Below are 19,855 nucleotides of genomic sequence, written 5' to 3'. Positions count from 1 at the left end.
AGTCAAAAAGATACCGTAGTACTAATTATTATCTGCCTCTTCCTACATCGCAAGTATGGCAAAATTTCCAACATGGGCTTTTTTGTTGTTGTTCAGTTGGTTGGTTTTATGCATTTGAAATGAAATACAGATAGCAGCTGCATGAAAGACCACATGATGACAGTAAATGACAGTTTAACTTCCAGCCATGACAAGATCCACCCGCAAAGCGTAATACCTGAGCTACCCTGGTGATGGTAATAGACGATCTCACTGTTAGAACTAAAGCACTTTGAGAACTTGTGTTCCAGAAAGAGGCACAGGCACAGAAGTAAGAGTCAAGCTGTCCAGATATCTTATGAGAGCAGATTAGAAAACAGCAGCTTTACTTTACCAAAATGAGATCCCACTGGTGGCATGACTGCAGACCATAAGAACAAATGGGAATAAAGACTGGGGAAACCAAGCTACATCTTGGATCAAGAATAAATGTGACTAAATATCAATGGAGCAAATTGAAGAATTGATGTTCCCATGTATTAAGGAGTGAAGAGACAGAAAATCTTTTCAGCCAGAATAGTAAGAAAGAAAATGTCTTTAAATATTTTCAAGACAGAGTTCAAGTTTCCAAAGGATTATATGATATGCTGTCTTTAAAAAATCTTTTTAAAGCTCATGTCTCCTAATTAAAAAGTCAATTACAATTTCTTAACATGATGTTTTTTTTTTAACAACAGCAAAAAAATCATAATAAGAGTATGTAAGTATTCATGATCTGAAAATAACTATTATCTTACCAGATTTTATTCACCTTACAGATAATAAATATAGTATAATATCATCTCACTGTATTGTGTAGTGAAAAGGAATAACAAAAGAAGAAAATACACCTAAAATAATCTCTTAATCCATACCAACATAAACACCTAATTGTAGTGTTGACTTCTTCATTTTATATTAACATTTGATGCAGTAACTGAATGTTAGTGAATGTTAATTAATGTTAATGAACACATGAATCTTTACTTTTCCAAAGTATTCCTGCCTAGAAATAGCATGACACATCTGACTATGTTTTGTATTTTTTTTCTAAAACAGATTCTCGTTGAATTCAAAAGTATTCAGTTGCTTGTGAAATAATTTTTGGGCACATCCTGTTAATCCTGAACATGGTTCACAAAACAGCATGATCTCATTAATTAAACGAGTCCCTAATCTAATAAATCAAAATGCACAGCTGTTTTAACTGTTTAATGTAACGGAAATTCTAATGATCTGCCTCACAGAAGCCTAATTCTTGTTGCATAGCACTGTCAACATATGCTGTGCAAGATGCATATTCTTTACACTAACCAATACAATAAAGATTGAGACAAAGAGAACTGTAGCAACGGAGCTTCAGTTTAAACATTCTCTAACAAATAAATCACATAATCACAGAATCGTAGGGGTTGGAAGGGACCTCCAGAGATCATAGAGTCCAAGCCCCCTGCCAAAGAAGGTTACCTACACCAGGTTACATAAGTAGGCATCCAGGTGGGTCCTGAATATGTCCAGAGAAGGAGACTCCACAACCCCCTTGGGCAGCCTGTTCCAGTGTTCCGTCGCCCTCACCATAAAGAAGTTCCTGTGCACATCTTACCGAACACTAAATCTTACCTAACACTTGGTTACATTCTTGAAGCTAGTTGTAATATTTACAAGTTATGTAAATGTTCATAAGAAAAGCAATTTTGGCTTTTGTACTGAACTAAATGAGATTTTATATAGGCACATTCATGAGTTCCTGAGACTTCTAACACTATCTAAAATGATAGAGAAAGAAAAAGCATAAGGGATAGCCAAAATAAGATTTTGTTAAAAATTCACTCTGATAGCATATGTTCAAATACTTGCACTGTTCCTATATATTAAATACATATAAATAAATAAATAAATAAATAAATAAATAAATAAATAAATCTCATATAATACATAGGGAAATAACAAATGGAAAACCTGAGGAAGTTAGGTGAAAGAAAAATGTAAAACAGAAGGAAATATGTTCTACAGTAAAATCTAAGCTTTTGTATTTCAGGGCAAGGGGTTAGCAGAAAAGGAAGAAACACTCTTTCCACTGTTGTAAGAATACACTTCAAGCTGCTCATGGATACTAGTATAGTGCCTAGAAATGTGACTGAACAGACAAAGCAAAGCAGAGTAAAGGATAAGCCTTAGTGCCTCCATATTACTAACTGTCACATACTCATGTCTTAATTTAGTCTTCTTAGTCTTTTATCTATTTTTCAAAGAAATACTTAAAACTGTGAATGATAGAATCATAGAATTACCCAGGCTGGAAAAGACCCTGAAGATCATCAAGTTCAACCACAGCCTAACCATAGTACCCTAACTATAACAACCCTCTGCTAAATCATAACCCTGAGCACCACACCCAAATGGCTCTTAAATACATCCAGGGTTGGTGACTCATCCACCTCCCTGGGGAGGCTATTTCAGTACTTAACTGCCCCTACTGTAAAGAAAGATGTGCTTCCTAACACTGAACACAGTACTCAAGGTGAGGCCTCACCAATGCCGAGTACAGGGGCAGGATGACTTCCCTAGTCCTGCTCTTTACACCACTCCTGATACAAGCCAGGATGCCATTGGCCTTCTTGGCTGCATCTGTACACTGCTGGCTCATATTCAGCTAACTGTCCGTTAGCAAGTAAGGGAGATGAAACTTCAGTGACTTGCAAATACACGTGATGTCCACTACCGTTTGTATATGCTTTAGAAAGCATCTTTAATGCCTTGATAACATTATATTGCTTTTCTTTTAGACAGATTTTAGACATAGTCAGCGTTTACAGTCACAACAGTAATTTATAGACAAATATTTACCGATTATTAACTTTTTCAGCTTTAGTTCAGTATTACTTAACAGTTAACAACAATTTTTGTGCTTGCACTGCACAATTTGTTCTCTTTTTCAGTTCTGCAGTTTTACAGTCAAGAAGTAGCAGCCCATATCTTAAAAAAGGCAACTTCAAAAATTAAATCCAAAAGATTAAAACAAAAGCAAAAAAACAAAACAAAAAAAAAACCTAAAAAAAAACAACACCAAAAAAACCCCCACAAACAGACAAACAAAAAAAAAAACAAAACAAAAAACAAACAAAAACAAAAAACCAAACCAAACAACAACAAGAACAACAACCAACAACCTGTAGGCCACAGATCAGTAGAAGCATTCTGCATTCTGGTAGAAAGCTGTACCTTTTATATTAGAAAGACCTAACTACTTTCAACCAGAAATCCAGTAATTCAATCCAGCAATTCAATGTAAAAATGATGATTAGTTCAACAGTGATTTTTTCTTTTTGCAGCAGAAATAATTTACAACATGAAACCTGAGCTTAGTCAAGCCATTTTATTCAGCTGAACCTATCAACTTGCAAAACATCAGTTTAGAATTAATTCTTCAAAACCATTACCATTTCAATCATATAAGAGTGAAATGAAATAAACCAGAAACTAGAGTTATTATTTTCTTTATGATGCTCAAAGAGCCTGCAAGATGAAAAGCATACAAATTGGAACTGGACACATAGGAACTAAGTGGCTATTCTGTCACACAGCATTTGACAAAATACATCCTCAAGGTTCTTTGATTAAAACATGAAACAGGCAAAATAAGCAAGGTATGCGTAAGATACAATTCATGAAATATTTATGTCACAGCTTAATGGTTAAACACATATCTTACACATGATTTAAAAATAAAGCTTGATACCTTTGCTAATCATGTATATCACATGGAATTCGATGGGTACTTCAAATGAAGACCAAACAACTCAAAAACTATGGAAGTACCGCAGTATATCCTGTTATCTTTAACCTTTTTTTAATCAGTAATAATATTCTTAGTATAGTAATAATTAAAAAAAAAAAAAAAAACACTAGTGAAAATTCTGAGATAATAAAGACAACAGAAATACCTTACCAAAATAGGTACTGGACTCTAAACACATAGAAATCCACCTAAAACGAACTGTAAAAGTATAGAGTTTCTAGACCAGCAAACATCTAATTACTATAAGACAAGAGGAAATGAGTTGATCAAATCCTACCTGAAGAAATTGCTTGGTTTTCACGTGACCCACATCTCCAGCCTCTATCTGTGCTCTTGACAGTTTCTCTTCAGTTTCAGATAGCCACTCATTAAAGCTCTTCATTTCGAAATGAAAAAGCTGCCACTTTTCCATGGATTTGTCAAAGCGTCTGCAAGCATAAAAGATAAAATGATATATCAATAATTACTGACTGAAATAAAAAATAAAAAAAAAAATCTCAGATTAAATTTCATGTGTTGTTGATGGCACCATACATTAACATTACTAACAGTTGTATCAAATGGAAATATAGAGGTACTTCTGACTTGTTAAAGTATCATTAAGCACATGTGCTAAAAATCAGTGTCTTATCCATTTTTTAAACTCCTTTTGATGTTTCAGACAAATTCTGTAGTCATATCATGTTTTCAGAATCCTAGGCATATAGTAGAATTCTGCTCCAATATTACTGTGTGCCTCTGTGGCACAAATGTCAACCTATAGTTAATGAAAAGAAAATTGAAATTCCTTCAAAGGAATTTTCACTTCTGGAGTGAAAAGGAAGTATTCTTCCCTTACTTTCATCAACCCCTTATGTATATATACATATTTTTATATATGTTTTAATTCAATTTGTGTACTTTGTAAAGACTGTTATGCAAAAATAGAAATGCCTGAAATACAAGGATGGTTGAAACAAAAGATATTTAAAATAGGCTTTTGTACAGTAAGTAAAAATGAACAAATTGTTACTATCATCTCCACAGTATACAGTTCACTACAAATAAGACCATGTAAGTACTTACAGTGCTTTGACATATCTAATCTATTTTTAGTCCAGTGATTGATAAATACGTGTGTTCAAGGCCCAGACAAGTACTGAAGACATGAAATTAAAGCAGAATTTGTTTACTTTGCAGATGGACATGTCTTAAGGAGTACAGTCATTTTATGTTTTGGATTGCTGTTGAAAAGAGATCACTAATAAGAGATTAGCTAGAACGGTTTGTTAGCAGATTATCATAAAACATGTTACTGTTGTTTAGTCTAATAACCCTCTTTTGTAGATTATAATAGGTTTTAGAGTATACTTAAAGGATAACAATAAAGATGATCAATTACCTTTGGAGAAACCATATGACTATTTGAATATGAAGGACCACTTGACCAAACAAACCAGGCTGCTATAACAGGGATACAGACCATCTCTTCTATTGTATTATGATCTTTTTTAAAAAAAAATTTTTTTTTTTTTTTTTAATGGTAGAAAATGTAAGTCTTTTTCATTTACTACAAGCCACGCATGCCAACTGTTTTTCACATTTTAAAATCTTGTAATACTATACATGTGAATAGCACTATACATACGTGAATAGCACTATACATGTTCTAGCCATCTAAGTTAGGAAGAGAGATTTTTACTCATGGTAACCATGTTTGATAAAGATATAAAACAGAACTGCACTAGCAAGCAGTGAAACAACAACTTTATACTTTCATACATTAACTATGAGATAGAGAACACATAAGACAGAGGAATAGATAATGTAATTAAATCTCTTTTTTTTTTCTTTTTCTTTTTTATTTTTTTTCCTTAAAAAAGCATTTTATCACAGAAGGCAGTTTACATAAAAGTACTCTACCAGTGTGCTCATAAAATGGGCAGGAATGAATTTTTTTTTAAATTAAAACATTTAAAAACATGTTTTAAAATAAGAGTTGCTGCACTGAAGATCAGGAAAATAACCTGTATCCATCTGTGAATCAACTCATTTCATGTCTTAAGCACAATCTGATTCACAGGCCCTGAGGTTAATAGCTGCTAAGCACTAGAACCTACATTAAATGTAATATAGTTGCTCCTTAGTCCTATGCAGTCTAAATGTACCAAACACTTCAAATGACAATGCAATCTGTAAACTTGAATGGAAATGGATACGATCTATCAGAACAGTTCAGGAAATCTTCATTCTCTCAAATTTAGTATGGGTGCCTGTCTGATGAAGCCACATCAAAGAAGGTGTCAGTGCTCAGGCCTGACAAATTATTACTCAATACCATTAAAAGTTGTGACAGATGGAGAAGATGCAGCCTGAGACAAATAAAAAATCCTTCACAGATTTCAGAATACAAAATCTTGCTAGTTAAAACCAATAAATACATCAGAAAAAAAGAGAAGACTCAAGTATAAAAACTGATTTATTGAAGGACTCCTCTAAGATTTATGGGCTACCTGTCTTTCAACAAAAGTTGAAATCTCTGTTCCCCATGAAAGCAAGCTGTATAGAATATTTGGTATATTTTGAGGTTATTTCAATAGCATTCTCACATTTATTCATTTTATTTTCGGACCCACACCAAAAAATACAAAGAAATTGTCAGTAAAGGCCAAATTAAAGTAACTGTTTAAAACCTATAACTATTTATGTATAATAAAATATATGCATTTACATAGTAAATTTATGCATAATAGTAGGTAGAAAATTGCTGTTTAGCCATCAGGTTGAGTAATACAAAACATTTTTCAAGAAAAATCAGAGTGCATGTACTTAAAATATCATTTATTTATTTATTTATTTTGAACACAGAAAAGAATTTCATTTGAAATACATCCTACAAAAAAATTCATTATGATAATCAGACATCTAACATACTACTGTTAACACTGCAGCTTTCTAGTGTATTTTCTTCCTTTCAAATAGTATTACCCTCTTCAGATGGCTAGGTATTTGCTTTCATCTTTGCCCTATCAATTGTGTCCTTTGCATTTTTCTCTCTTCATAAAGGAATGCCAAGTGAAGATGGGATGGTTTTCAAACCACTGGCTTCGATGTTGTCTAGTTTTCATTGCTCTTTTGAAACTTGGCCATAATCATAGTCAAAACTCTTCAAAACGTCTGAATTGATGGTAAAAGGCACATTGAGATTCCCAGGTAATGTTTATGACTGCCCTACTCAGCTACAGATGAACTCAGAAGTTGTTTAATAACTGGCACATGTGATTAATTCCTTAGTCACTGTAAGCAAACAGACTACTGATCCAGTAGCTACTCACTTAACTCATTTATTAAAATGACTGTGATGATTTTTCAATTGCCACGTTATTTTACAGAAACAGACTAGGCCCAACTGGAAAGCCCATTTTTACAAATGACTTTAGTCTAAATTAAATGGAAAAGTCTTATTTCACAATTAAGGAAATCACCCAGAAAATAAAACGTAAAATCCTTTTATTTTTGTCCAGTATGGTTTCTCATTTCAAACAGTATATGAATACAGAACTCCTCCTATTCCTTGGAAAACAAAATTACTCTTCTCAGCATGAGGAAGTTTATCAGCAACTTAAATGTAAAAATTCAGTGAGAGCTGATGTTAGTTATCACTGAATTTGCATTCCAGCACTTGCAAATCAAACTTGTGACTCACCACCCTTCCTCCATTTGCTTTGGCTTATAAGAGTTGCAAAGAGAGAGAAGAGAAAAGCTGTAGTGAGAGTATATGTACAAAATTATAAAACAATAAACATTTACAAGTTGGTAGAGTTTGTCATTAGATCTTAAAAAAACATGGAGCCAAACACTGTTACCTTCAGTGTCAATATAGAATAGTATTATGCATCAGTAAATAAAAAAAGAAGGAATCTGTGGACAGGTAAATCCATAAAACTAAACAAACAAACAAATAAATCAGTGCTCCTTTGCTGATTATGAGTATTCAAACTCAGTCACACCAAAAAGGGAAGTGTCAATGTTGCTGTAGTGACAGAAGCAGCTCCATTTTAAATTCTATTTTGGGGGCCATCTCAGGTATTTCTATGTGAGGATCCCTCATCTAGTCTGTGCAATACAGTATTTTAAATACACCACTACATTATGGATTTTTAACATTTAGAATACATATTTTTTGTTATTATTTTTTTTTTTTTTTTTTTGCCATTTGCAATTCTGTTAGAATACTCTAAGTTCAAAACCCACAAAAACAGACGGCTAACTACAAACACTGAGCTGCTAAGATGTTGAAGTCTTGGCACAGCAGAATGCAGATAGTAAAAATTCATAAGAGAGTTCATAAAAAGAGGAATCCTCTGAGAAGTATGAAAATTCATGAAGAGTATGGCTACCTCAGGAATCCCCAGCCACACCATTCAGAGGGAAGGAAAGACTTGAATTATACTCTTATCAGGGAATCCAGCCTTGTTTACCACCAGAAACAAATTATTGATTTAAAATAATAAATTAACTAATTAATTAATTGATATCCACTCTTCACTCATCTTCTTCATCTGCTGAATGGGAGTGGCTTGTAGATGACTGTCAAATATCTGGACAATATTTCCTCTTGAATTTCTTACACTGTTTTGTTTCTCCTAGCATATTCTTGATAAGAAGGTACAAGTGGGACACCCTGAAGCCAAGCATCAAGTTCTATATAGATTCATTATAAACTATAATGAATGACTTGCATACACCACAAAGGGCTTAAGCAGCATACATAAGCCCTGACACTTATTAAGGTAGCCTTATTCCTATAATTGGTTAACACGTGAAAAACAGTGGGCATACCTTTTCTACATACACTGACATCCCAGAAGGGAACATGTTAAGCAACACCTTGAAGAATCAATTTTCCTTTGCAATAATCTGCAGCCCAATTTGCATTAAGTCACAAAAATACTGGCACTCTTCTTCCTTCAAAAATGATCACTCTACAGAATCTTTGGATTTCACATGGAGCTGAGGCATAAAGCTGCTCAAAACCCAACATCAAATTAGCTATAAGAATAAAATAGGAATTCCTTGATAGAATTGCACACACACACACACACAAGCAAAAAAAAAAAAAAAAAAAAAAAAAAAAAAAGCAGATGTTTATTCAGATTTACATCCTGAGGAATTTTATACAGTATGATTATGCTTGATGTTCAGAGTCTCAAGGCTGCCATTTTCAGGAAGCTACAAAAAAAAGTTGGAAGAAAAGATTTCTGTGTAAAAAAAAAAATTACAAACATTAGACAGACTGCAGAAGGTTTTTGCCTTGAAGCAAATAATCTTAACTTTGCATCTGTGCTACAATTCATTCCTTGAAAATTTGATATAAATTATATAAATCCTTTATAATCTTTGAAATCAATGTCCAAGACCTGCTCCACTTTAGTGAACCTTCACAGACCCACATGAAAGAGAATACTATCAGATAAAACCTTCCTTGGTATTGCGACTTATATCATGGAAATTATTATTGTTAGAGATAGATATACAGTCTTCATCATCATATTGTAAAAACATTCAGTGAATTTTGTTTCTATAGTGTTGTTAAACAATGTACAGCAGGATTATGCTAATGTTAGCCTATAAATTATGCAAATTTGTCAACTTGATTCAGCACAAATAGTACCTTGTGCTAACACACGAAACTTCAAAGTACTATAAATAATTATGTATCAGAATATGAGAGCATTAACTTTAATACTTAGCGCCATTCTTAGAGATACCAATACACAAAACCCTGTTTTTACCCAGTGGCTCCTACAACTAAATTGCTTACAGAAACAGCTAACCTATTTTCAGAGAATTCAATGTTTTCATTTTAATTCACATAATTTGTGTCTTTAGACATTTACATTTACATATCTTCACTGAGTTTGGATTATGTGTTTCAACAATCACTTTCTAGACATTGACACATCTAGATCTTGTTCCCAGCTTTTGCTGTATGTTACAGATCCATTCTGGATCACGTCTCAGTTGTACTGATTCTATTCACACCTCTATACGATGACTTTCACCCACAAAAGTGCAAATAATCATAATTATTAAAAATAAAAAAGCAGCGTAAGTAACAGAACAATGCTCCCATTACTACCAAACACTATTTATCTCTTCCTCCCCAAATGCAGCATCATATATGAAATATTAACAGTATAATTTGCAAGTTATAATTTGTAAGTTACAAACATGCTACCATCTTGAACTGCATTTAAGTTTTTTCCTCCTAAGTCTGTAAGTCAATTTCCCATCACACAGACTCTAACATCATACCATTCAGTGTCACTCGTTGTACCAAAGACAAATATGATTTAACTGGCTACGAAAAAGCAAGATCATGTCTGTCACTGCTAGTTTTTAGGCATGCAAATTCATTTTTACAGAGACAGAGATATCAAGAAATTTTTTTTTTTAAAAAAAAAAGTATAATTATTATACCAAAACTCTGCTGGGTTTTAACAGATGTTATGTGAATAGTTTATGCATTCATTAACCATACACTGGTCTTCAACACTAAGTAAAGTTATTTATGATGCATACGAATTTGTATATTGAGACTCTAACTTTTTATATTCAAGATTTTCCATCATCAGAGCAGAGATGAGATCATGTATTTTAGCAAACCTTGCTTAGGCACCTGGATTAAAAGCATGTAACAACTTTTCTCCAAAGAAAATAAAAATTACTTGATTAATCATGGCTCAGAGAAAAAAATGATCATATGGCAAGGCCTTAAACAAAATGAATTATTAATACAATCGATAATAAACCCACAAATTTAATAGTTTGTCAAAGTGAAGCCATATTAAATTGTCACAATAAGAAACTATAAATTTTAAAGAAAGTGTGAAAAGAACAGTGGCTCAATTTCATAGAAATTCAAATTAGTACATGTGGCTGCATGTAAAGGCCATTGAGGCATCTCATCCTCACGTTGTTAACAATGGACACCTGACTCTTAACTAAGACATACCAGCACATCATTAAAGTTCTAACACTCAGTAGACTGCCTGCTCTCATGCACTTCCACTCCTCTGTTTCCAGATTGGGGCTGGACAGAGGGAACTCATAATAATTGCATGTGTTATAAATTTTAAGACTAAATGAATAAAAATAAATGACAATTTCTACAGCCTTGAGTTACACTCAAAATGACTGGAAACTGACAGGTCCTGCCCAGATGGGGGAAGACAGCTCTAATAGATTCCCCCAAATTACCCATATCATAATTCATAAATAAAAAAATAATTTCAGTGAATTTGTGGCCCTGAGCTAAGTATGTGTAATACAGAGGGTATATATTACAGGATGTCTCACAAGTAATTGCCTGCAATTATTATAAAGTACTTAAATCCTAGAATTAAAATATAGTGACAGAACTATAAATTTTCAGTTCAATCTGTTATAAAGTGCAATCTGTTATAAAGTGCAATATATCCTCGAAAACTCCATTGTTTGATTCCCTGTATTCACCGCCTATCTCAAAGCCCCTCTGCATCATTGCTTCAGGGCAGGAGGAGAAGCAGAAAACTGACAATACCAGTTTATGCTAGCTGCTGACTCCCTGAGCCTGAAAGATGTTACAGGCATACACATTTTGTCCCATTTAAGGTATGACAGATGCATTCAAAAATATAAGCATGGGCATAAGAAAATCAGTGTTAGTATCACTAAAATCATAATAGCAGTGGAGGATTTAACATTATCTACTAAAAATACCGGTGCTTGTATTTGGGTTGATTTTTACCTTTCAAGAGTTTTTCAGTCAGTCAGTCAGAAGTGATGTATTTTTCTTAAAAGTTAATAATAAAATGTTACTTAAAAAACCTTTTCCCTTTCACTTGGAGAGTACGTTGAAGATGAGAATCTTAAATCCAAGAAACTGTTCTTAGGTTTTATTGCAATAGAAATATATAGTAAAAAGTTCTGATTTCCTGAAACTAAAAGGTTGATCTTAAATATCTGTGATATTTTAAATATCTTAAATATTTGATACTAATTACTACAATAGAAAAACAAAAATCCTACTATACAGCGTATTTTTAGAGTGTGACATTTGACAACTTACTTCTAGTAAATAATCATTTACTGTAGTTAAATAAACTATTTGTAATATTCCAAATAAACGGGAAAAAGTAGAAAAATAGATGAACAGAAAACATTCCCAAAACACTGGCAAGTATTGCTATGCAAAGATTGAAATTTTACATGGGGGTGGTTACCCACAATTTTATTGGTATTATATTATATTATAGCTGTGTACTCTTTGCACACAACTATATATTCTCTATAAACATATATATGCTGATTGCATCTATTGCCTTAGATATATAAAGGTATTATATATATATTATATATATATCGGGTATTATGCATGTCAGTCTTGTAAAAAAAATAAAATACCTTAGATACTCTTAATTATACATTCTCAAGTTATATCTTATTATCATGAATATAGCCAAAGGCATTTTGGTTTGTAAATATGATTGTACACAACAGATAATATGGAACATTTGAACAATGCATAGCTTCCTAGGAGGAAGTTTTTCACACAGAGGATGGCACACTGGAACAGGCTGCCCAAGGAGGTTGTGGATGCCCCATCCCTAAAGGCATTCAAGGCCAGGCTGGATGTGGCTCTGGGCAGCATATGACTATGCATACAGACTCAGGTATATAGTACACTATTTTTATCACATTTCTAACCATCCATTCACCAGATCACAAGTCTTTGTAGTAAGGAAGGATGACTGACAAATAACTTTGATCAGGGAGACAAGTTGCCTTTTCCTGATTGTGAAGTTGTAAAAACATTTAACTCAGAAACTGCACAAAATAAGGATTACCTTCATTGCAAATGAGAACCCTCTGAGCAAATGGACTCCACTGGAGATCAGAAAGCCACCTAGTCATCTTAGTCTTCCTTGATAGTCAGTGTAGGGATCAGATAATGTAAGTATCTACACTAACATAAAGACAGAGTAGGTGCAATGCTTGCTAAATACAGGTATACAGACATGCAGGGTCATGTATATTTCCTGATTTCAATGATAGCAGAGATACTCAACCTTAGCAATATCCAAAGCAAACATTCATATTTCTTCCTCCTCTATGAACCTGGCACAGAAAGAACAAAATGAATTCTGTATATCTATTACTCTTCCTAGCCCAAGATTTTTCCTCATAAAGAATTCAAATTCATACAATAATAAAAAGCAAAACAAAACAGGGTGTTGTGAACTTAAATATATTCAGCAGGTACAAAAGTAATTTTGTAATTATTGACAAGTAATTTCTGTTTCTCTTTCAAATGCTTGTCCGTGTGTGTACAGTCACCTCATGCACTACTTAAAGCAGAACTGCTCTCAAAACTCTCTTCTTCACAGTGCCTTGAAACACATAGTTTTCAGCCTCCAGTTTAGGATCAATCTGACAATATGATCCGGAACTTACAGCATGTAAACATTCCTGTCTAATAGATTGCTAAGAAGTGATTCTGATATTGGCTGCACTCATTTCAGAAATTAGCTGGGTTTCAGTGCAGAAAAGGGAAATCCAGACATGATACTTATGCAATTTGTAATATGCTACTTTTTAAAATTAAAGGGGAATTATGATACAATCTGAACATCCAACATACTGATGCTAAACCTGTAGACCAAAGACCATTTGCCCGTGGACTATTTGAACAAATACCTCCAGGCAAAAAAGGAGGTACCTCCATCTAATTGGTTGCTAAAGAAGAACAGAGAGCTTGAAGGCTAATCTTGTTAACACTGAACAAAAATAACAATGGACAGTGTAATTGTTTTTTATAACCTTAGATCATGTTTGGATTGTTTGAAGTCATGCCAAGGTGCAAACAAGGAAGAAGTTAGCACTTCTCCACTTGATCTAACTCAACCAGGCAGCCTTAGAATGACTGGATGGAATAACTTCCAGAAAAACTGTCAGTTCTGGAGGCAGCTCTCAGAAAGCATAAGCTGTCAACAGGTGAGTTCAAGACAGTTTTAGTAAAGAATCCTATTCACACAGTGCTTACCTATGCCATCATTGATCTCACGCAGTAAAAAACCTGTGAAGCTAGAACAAATTCTACAACTTATACTTAAAAAAAGAAGCTATGGTCCACTGTATACCATGGGAAATGGATACAAGATTTTTTTGCCTTCATCATTTTTTTCTGGGCAGAGAAGAGCCCAACAGTACAGTGGTGATATGATATACAACTGTTAAAGGAGTGTCAAAACCTTTTATCTATTTTATGAGAAAAAAAAATAAAAATCTGCCAGTGTCACATTAAGAAATTGCACATCCTTTCTTTAAGCACCAAGGAAAAAAAATAAAAATCAGAGTACTACTGAAATAAGACTGTAAGGTTGAGCAGATTAAGACTGCAATAGCTATGTTTTATACCATTTCTGGCTCTAGCTATCTCTTACCTGTAACCATTTTTTGTATTTTTAGGTTTTAGAATGCAGAATCTAAACAGAGATTGAGTCTTTTGGGAAAAAAGCAACATGGAAAGAAACAATAGAAGTGGAACAGACATAGTCCATTTATCAGAGAAAAGGGGCTCAAATATTACAAGACTTTTATCTGACATATATTTGCTTCATTTAAAACTGACAAGTTCGATTTAGAATCATTTATTCACACACAGTAAAGGAAGTAATTAGTAGAATATCTGTGTACTTGGATTAGCGGTGTTTAAATTAGTCCTAACAATATTATAAAGCTTGTTTACTGGTTCATTAGAATTTTGTATTAAGATATTAAGGCTCTATTTCATAATATAATTAATATATTCAGTTTTCATCTGATTTGAATACAATAACCTTTACTTTCCTGTACAACAACATGTAATTACGATCCAAAAGGACTACAGCTACATTCCATGCATAATAAATTATGCAGAAGAGGAAAAGATAGATTTCCAAGTAGTTACAGTTAATTTCCTGTTATTAAGTGTCTCAGCAAGCAATACTGTTGGTTAATATTTGTTAATTGAACTGTTTTAATTGAACATTAAAACAGACTTGATAAAAATGTCCATACTTTGCTACTGCTGCTACGGCCTAACTGTTTAAAAATGCTTATTTCACTTCTCAGTAAACAAGTAAGAGAGCTGCATGAGGCTATACGGAGTGTCTGTAGTGCATATTTCTCCAAGTGAAGTTTCCATAACTCACTCTGAAGCTTTAGAGAGACATAGTTTGGTTTGAAAATTCACAGTTGTGAATCCTTTAAGTCTTACATCACAGCAGAAAGCTATGGAAATTTTATTACCAGAAGGAATTGGACAGCACGATGGAGTTGCTTGTCTTTTAAATATGCAGATGAGGCTGTGTTAGCACCTACTGACTCTGGATGTGTGTCATCAGCATGAAGAGTATCAGGGTTTTACTGCCTCTCTTTGGCAAACAAACCGTCAATTACTAGGAGAGATGAAGCCCAGGAACATCTCTGGAATGAGGTACAACTATTTCTTGGGAAAAACAAAACAAACAAAAAACCTAACACCCACAATTAAATAAAAATAGAATTTTGCCTTTTTTTTTTTTTTTTCCTGCTGACATAGTCCCTGGGGTCTACGGCTTTATTGTGTCATAAAACACTTTCTAGTAAAAATATCCAGGATCCAAGACATGAACACAGAGTTATTTAAGTCTAATGCAGACCTTGTATTCTACCCACAAGATTAAGGAGATTGGAGTAAGGAAATATCTCTTCCATGAAAGTCTTCCCTTTTCCTCGGGACACCATATTTAATAGCTTGGACTGCAGCAATGCTCATTATTTCATTAAATTTACAGAAAAGAACATTTAAGCAGGAAGGAACATTGACGAAGGCTACGAGAAACATATAAAGAATGATGTTATGCTTCTGCAGGAATAATACAGATTTATCTATTTTAATACTAATCCTCTTTGTGAGAACGAAGTGATTATTAACATTTAGCACAACAAACAACTCAGCTTTCATAGGAAAAAATGAGATGCTTTTAGCAGCAACAATTAAAAAGAGAGGATTTACAAGAGAAACTATAGAGGCTGTAAGTCCTCCACTCTTACTGTTTCCCACCCTACCCTGAGGCTGGCATCTCAGGGACTTCCAGGCTAGCAACACAGACTCCAGCTCTTCTGTATCCAGTTGCCAGATACAAGAGTTAGAGGAAAACGGGATCCTACACAGCCACCAGAACGAGATGACAGCATCTCCCCAAAAGACAACGCGACGTCTCAGTCCCAGCAATGGTACATGGCCTATCACAACTGACAGCAACAGAATTGTTTCTAATGCTGATGAGAGTTTACAGAAGTAGAAAAGAGCACAGAAATAAGTTTTCAAAACAGACTGTGAGATTCCCCTTGCGTTATTTGTAGTGCAAAAGCAAGTCTTGAAAATCCCTTCTTTCTCATCAAAGTATCCAGCTAACTGCCATGGAAGCTCCTGCAGTAAGTTCTCCACAGCTACCTCATTTCTCTTCCTCCGGTAACTAGGAAACACAAAGCTACAGTCCCCAGTGGATAAAGGAGTGACAGCAAAATAGCTCTTTAAGCTACAGCAACTTCCCGTCAGGAGGGAGGAGGGATGCACAGTTCAATTTATAAGATGACAGTCGAATAGATTTTTCCTGAAAATAAAATCCTTACTTTAAAAAAAAAAGAAGAGGTTCCCGGGATCCTGCCAATTCCTGGGGATCAGTGTAGTATTCTGCCATGTATATAATCTGTCTCATATCACAAAGGAAAAAAAACATGCTAAGGTTTACTTACTGAGAAAGAACAGCTCTTTCTGATGAAGCTGTGGTAAGCTATATTTTTAGTTCTGTGGGCCCTGATTATTTCTGGTTCAGTCCCAGGTAAATCTAGTGATTGTCATAGCCATATTCTTGCTTCAGCTAACAACCTTACTGATATTGATGGGGCTTCTACAGCAAAGCATCTGTACAGAATAGACTGAAATTGTTGTAGAAGTGGTGCATAACTGCATAAGAAATAGCTGACTATGCACAACATGTTGCAAAAACGCAGCCAAAAATATTGTAGTCACCCCAATATCTGCCTTATATTTGCTTAAAATAATCTTTTTATTGTGTCTTTAATAACAGAAGGAGAAATAAATAAATGAAAATATAAAGAAAGTAGTGTATTCCAAAGTTATGTCTCATATATATCTGCTTGGAGATACTAAGAAGGTGTTCAAGTTGCAGGCAATCACACAGGAAGAAAATGTGCTGCTCGTTTCTAGACGTACACATATGAAAGAGAGGAAGAAAGATGAAAGTTAGAAGAAATCCTAGTGCCTTCTGTGCTGCCCGGATTAGGCCCAATATAAAAAGCTGTAGACTAATGAAGTGATCTTTCTTATTTTTGGACATCACCCCCAGGGAAAAGTTTTGATACAGCAGCAAAGTCTACTTACCTATCCTTTTCCTTCCTTACATGGCAAACAACTCAAGGCTTCACTTCAGGGGGTTTTACTAGCTGGAATTACATCCTTGTACTACATGATTTTCTAATTAATTTATTCTACTTACTATAAATATGTCTCAGTAGAAAACTGGATGGCAGAAAAGGCTGCATATTACTAGAAATCATACAAAACACACCATTTATATCACTTCCAATACTGAAAGAGCATTCAAATGAGAATCCATAAAATCATATTTAACCCTGATTGTTACATTCTTCATTTTCACAAGTAAAATCTCCATAACAACTTCAATGTAAATTCAAACAAACTTTTGGTATCCTTTTTTAAAAAACAGCAATTTAACACAGCAGCTGTATGCACAGAACAGTTTAGCTGTGCATGTATAATATACATCTGTACACTTTAATGTGCAAGTATATATACTAGTGTATATACACTTATATAAAAGCTTCATTTCAATTGTTCAGTTTTTGCATGGTATTTACAGATGACTTCAGTGCCTAATTTACATTTCAAAACATACTTCAAGTACAAAAATGCTGACTAGAGAAAATGCTTAAATTCAAGGATTATCACATCACTGTAGGCAAGATTTCTTAGGCCCTTTACTACAAAGTGTCAAAACCAGTGATGCAGTAAAAGCACAGGATGGAAATGCAGGCTTCCCATTCAGAACCTATGTATCCTGCTGGATTACTGAACCAGCTTTTCTGATTGAAACTGTACTAACATACAACCAAACTCTAAGAGATTTGCGCAGATGGAGTGCAAAATTAAATCTATTTACCACTGTCAAGGCTGAGGCGTTGGGCCCAGTCCAGGGCGGACATATGTTGCACAGCCTTCCACCTTTGTTAGTCAAACAGAAATAGCCCATCTGTACAGGCTCCTGTGTTTGTCAGCACTCAGCTGTATCTGGGATTAAATCAACACATAACATATGAAAACGTGGGAAAGATGTACAACATTCAACTGAAAGTATAAAAGCTTACAGAATCCAGTTTTCCTGTAACAATCGTCATAGTGTGAAAGCTTCAGGCTAAGGTCAGACCTCTGCCATCTCCCTTCATTAGCCACCAAGCTTAGAGAGAAAAATAACTTACTTTCAGAGCATCTTCTTTCAAATGCTCACAAACAAACAAACAAACAAAAAACAACAACAAAAAAACCAATAGAACAGAATATACAAGACTACAGGTGAGTAGGAATCACTGGAACAGCAGAGTGGTTTCTTTCTTTGCTGGTCTCAACAGCTCTTGTAAGCCCTGAGAGGAGTCACTGTGATCCCCGCACAGAGCCCTGCCCATAGGCCCAGGCATATGTACCTGAAGTTTGCTCGTCTCCTGAAGGACCCCTCATTTCTGCTCCTATTCTTGGTCTTCTTCTCATTATTTAGGATCAAAGTAGAGTACAACAAAGCTATCCAGCTATCCAGTGACTGCTATTCCCTTGTTATAAAACAGACAAGGAACATCTAGTACCTTGTCAGCTGGTACTCTTCAATATGAAGTAAATAATCTAATCATTTAGAACTGGCAAGCAATCTTGACTGCATCCCAGAATTTACAAAGGTGAAAAAAATGAAAGGACACTACACAGTAATACAACAGTATTACATATATATATATATATATATATATATATATATATATATATATGTGTGTGTGTGTGTGTGTGTGTATATAAATATATACTTATATTTATATGTATATATTTATATAAATATATATTTATATTATTAGAGGCAAGCCAACTTTTTTTTCTTCCTACATAATACGCTAGACAATTTATAAGTAAAATTCAAAATAATCATTTCTAAATTGCAAGTTTATACAATTTAACAACCTCAGATAATTGTTAAGTCCTGGAAAGCTATTAGGCGTCTGATAGTTCTTTTCATTTTTCCAATGCAACCTTCTCTTACTCTCTTCTCAGACAAAAAAAAAACCTGCAAGATTGCAGAAATATCCGCATCCCTGAGATAACCATGCGATAATCTCTACAAGCAATGTGTAATGTGCACCTCCTCAATCCCCACCAGAACCGTGGAAAAATCAGAGAGGCTGCTCAGCATTTTCTTAGTATCACCATTTATCATCTCTGCTAGCACAAAGGGCAAAGAAGCCTGCTGACTACACTCCTGGTCTGACTTTACATGTTATACAGTGCAGAAATGGTGGCTAGAATGTTCTACATTACTCTTAAACATGCTTAACCATTACTCTCAACCTTACACGTGTCATCTTTCTGTGTTATTATGTCAATCTATTCCTTGCTTCAGCTCCTTTGGTGAGGGATGAATAGAGTGTGAACACTAACCAGTTATTGAGATAACCTGTGTTTGTGAGGAAAAAGGTTATGATAATTGTGATTAGTTTCCTCCTAGTTTCGACCGCATAAGGTGCCATGACTTTGACAGACTGCTGTCTGCAATGAAAGGCATGGACATGATTTAAAAAAACAATCATCTGTAACTTCTGCTGATTTCTTCTGCAGTGCTAGAAACCTATAAATGAAGCCCAACAAAAAAGTGTGAATTCAGGTGGGAACTGACTTGGAAATTCAAACTAACT

General features: G+C 34.3%; 1 protein-coding gene across 43 annotated transcripts in view; it reads right to left on the bottom strand.

The window, feature by feature from the left end:
• Positions 1-19,855, bottom strand: part of DMD (dystrophin) — a 1,121,556-nt gene that overhangs the window by 517,698 nt on the left and 584,003 nt on the right. For 42 of the 43 annotated variants that reach the window (XM_085549559.1, XM_085549432.1, XM_085549489.1 and 39 more), the window contains one exon: positions 4,095-4,245. The exons of the other annotated variant lie outside the window; for it this stretch is intronic. In XM_085549559.1, the coding sequence (XP_085405685.1) occupies positions 4,095-4,245 (151 nt within the window). The remainder of the gene's footprint in view (positions 1-4,094; positions 4,246-19,855) is intronic. 43 annotated transcript variants of the gene reach the window in all.

Source organism: Coturnix japonica, chromosome 1 (assembly GCF_054131305.1).
Source record: "Coturnix japonica strain WE chromosome 1, WE-NBRP24, whole genome shotgun sequence".
Taxonomy (NCBI): Eukaryota; Metazoa; Chordata; class Aves; order Galliformes; family Phasianidae; genus Coturnix; species Coturnix japonica.
This window is presented reverse-complemented; position numbering and strand designations above follow the sequence as displayed.